We start from the raw sequence: 1,811 nt of genomic DNA on the forward strand, positions 1-1,811 counted from the left end.
TTTTTTAATTTTAAGTTTTAAAAAAAAATATTTTAAGATTTTTACACAAAGGTTTTATATATTTTTTTAGTTTTTTTTTTTTTTTTTTTTTTTCATTATATATATATATATATATATATAAAATTATTCTATCTTTTTCATTATGATGTGGTTATGGATTATTTATAATTTATACTAATATATCATTTTATTAGGTTTTCATATATTATATATAATAAAAATGCCATACTACTTTATAATTATTTATTTTTATTATATATATATATATATATATATATATATATATATATATATATATATATTATAAATTTATGGTAATTATAAATTTGCTCTTTATTTTTTCATTTATGTTTATTTACTTTTGTTTCTTCTTTACATTTTTTATATTAAATTTATACATAAATATTTATAATTATATTTAAAATATACTATGTATACTTTTTATTTTTGTGTATTATTTAAAGGTATTCCTCTTTTCTTTTTTTTATTAAGTTTCTACATATTATTATATTTATTTAATTATTCTATTGTTGTAAAATCTAAAATACATATATATTTTTTTTTAATAACATTTATTCTATTTCTATTAAGTAATCTTTAATTTCATTTGGTTTTAGAATTTTAAAAGGCTTGTTATTATAGGCTACACCTATTTCAATATTTTTTTCATTCATAACTCCTTCATAGCTTTCTTTTAAAGTTAAAATGGCTGTATGAATAGCATCTTCTATTTCAATATCATTATTATATCTTTTTTCTAAAAACGAAATATTGTTTTGATAATCCTTTCCTATGCACGTTGCTTTCCAATTAAAATAACAACCAGAAGGATCAATTTGATATAAATGATTACCATGTGCATCAGCACCACATATTAATAAAGATAACCCAAAAGGTCTTACTCCACCTGTTTGTGTAAATTCTTGCACAATTGATGCAATTTCTTTTACTAATTCTTTTACTAATATTTCATTTCCATATTGTAAAGAATATCTAATTGCTTCTTTTCTTGCTTTTTTTAATAAAACACGAAAATCTCCAGGCATACCTGAATATACAATTCCTATATGTTCACTAATTTGTTGAATTTTAGATATACTATTTTCTTCTATTAATTCATTTGGGTTTTTTTTCTCTGTAGCAATTACTACTCCATTTTTTGCTCGAATACCTTTTTAAAATAATAAAAAAATAATAAAAAAATAAAAAATAAAATTAAATGATAAAATTAAATGATAAAATTAATTAAAAGTATTACCTAAAGCTGGAGAACTATTAGATACTCTATTTAATGCATATTCAATTTGTACTAGTTTACCAGTTGGACTAAAAGTTGTTAAGGAGAAACTGTATTCACCATCAGCCATTTTTTTTTTTTTCTTAAAACAAAATGAAATATATTTTTATTTAATAAAAAAAAAAAAAAAAACTACAAAGAAATATGTATATTATTTACTTTTTTTTATTTGGAAAAATATTTTCACATCAAAAAAAAAAAAAAAAAAAAAAAAAAATTGTAATATTTTACATAAATTGACACATAATAAGATTTATATAATTAGTTAAAGTATGTATTAATATATATTTAAATTGAAATACATACAAATATAAATTTTAGTAATTATTATTTAATATTTCCATCTTTTAATTTTTAAATATTATATTTTTAAGATTTAAAAAATTGTACCTTAATTTTTGTTTATTTTTTTTTTATATTTTATTTTATTCTATTTTTTTTTTTTTTTTTTTTATTTTATTTTTTTTTTTTTTTTTGGTTTGAATGTTTTCTTCAATCTTATAGCATTTATATG

At 16.8% G+C, this 1,811-nt stretch overlaps 1 protein-coding gene across 1 annotated transcript; it reads right to left on the reverse strand.

Annotated features, from left to right (window-relative positions):
* Positions 1 to 572: 572 nt before the first annotated feature.
* PGAL8A_00137100 (proteasome subunit alpha type-2, putative) lies at positions 573 to 1,367 on the reverse strand (the record flags this gene model as incomplete). Its single annotated transcript, XM_028674904.1, has 2 exons — positions 573 to 1,171; positions 1,259 to 1,367. 2 exons carry the CDS (start codon positions 1,365 to 1,367, stop codon positions 573 to 575), a joined length of 708 nt encoding a protein of 235 aa, XP_028526488.1.
* Positions 1,368 to 1,811: the final 444 nt, after the last annotated feature.

This window comes from Plasmodium gallinaceum (genome assembly GCF_900005855.1).
Source record: "Plasmodium gallinaceum strain 8A genome assembly, contig: PGAL8A_v1_65, whole genome shotgun sequence".
Classification (NCBI taxonomy): domain Eukaryota; phylum Apicomplexa; class Aconoidasida; order Haemosporida; family Plasmodiidae; genus Plasmodium; species Plasmodium gallinaceum.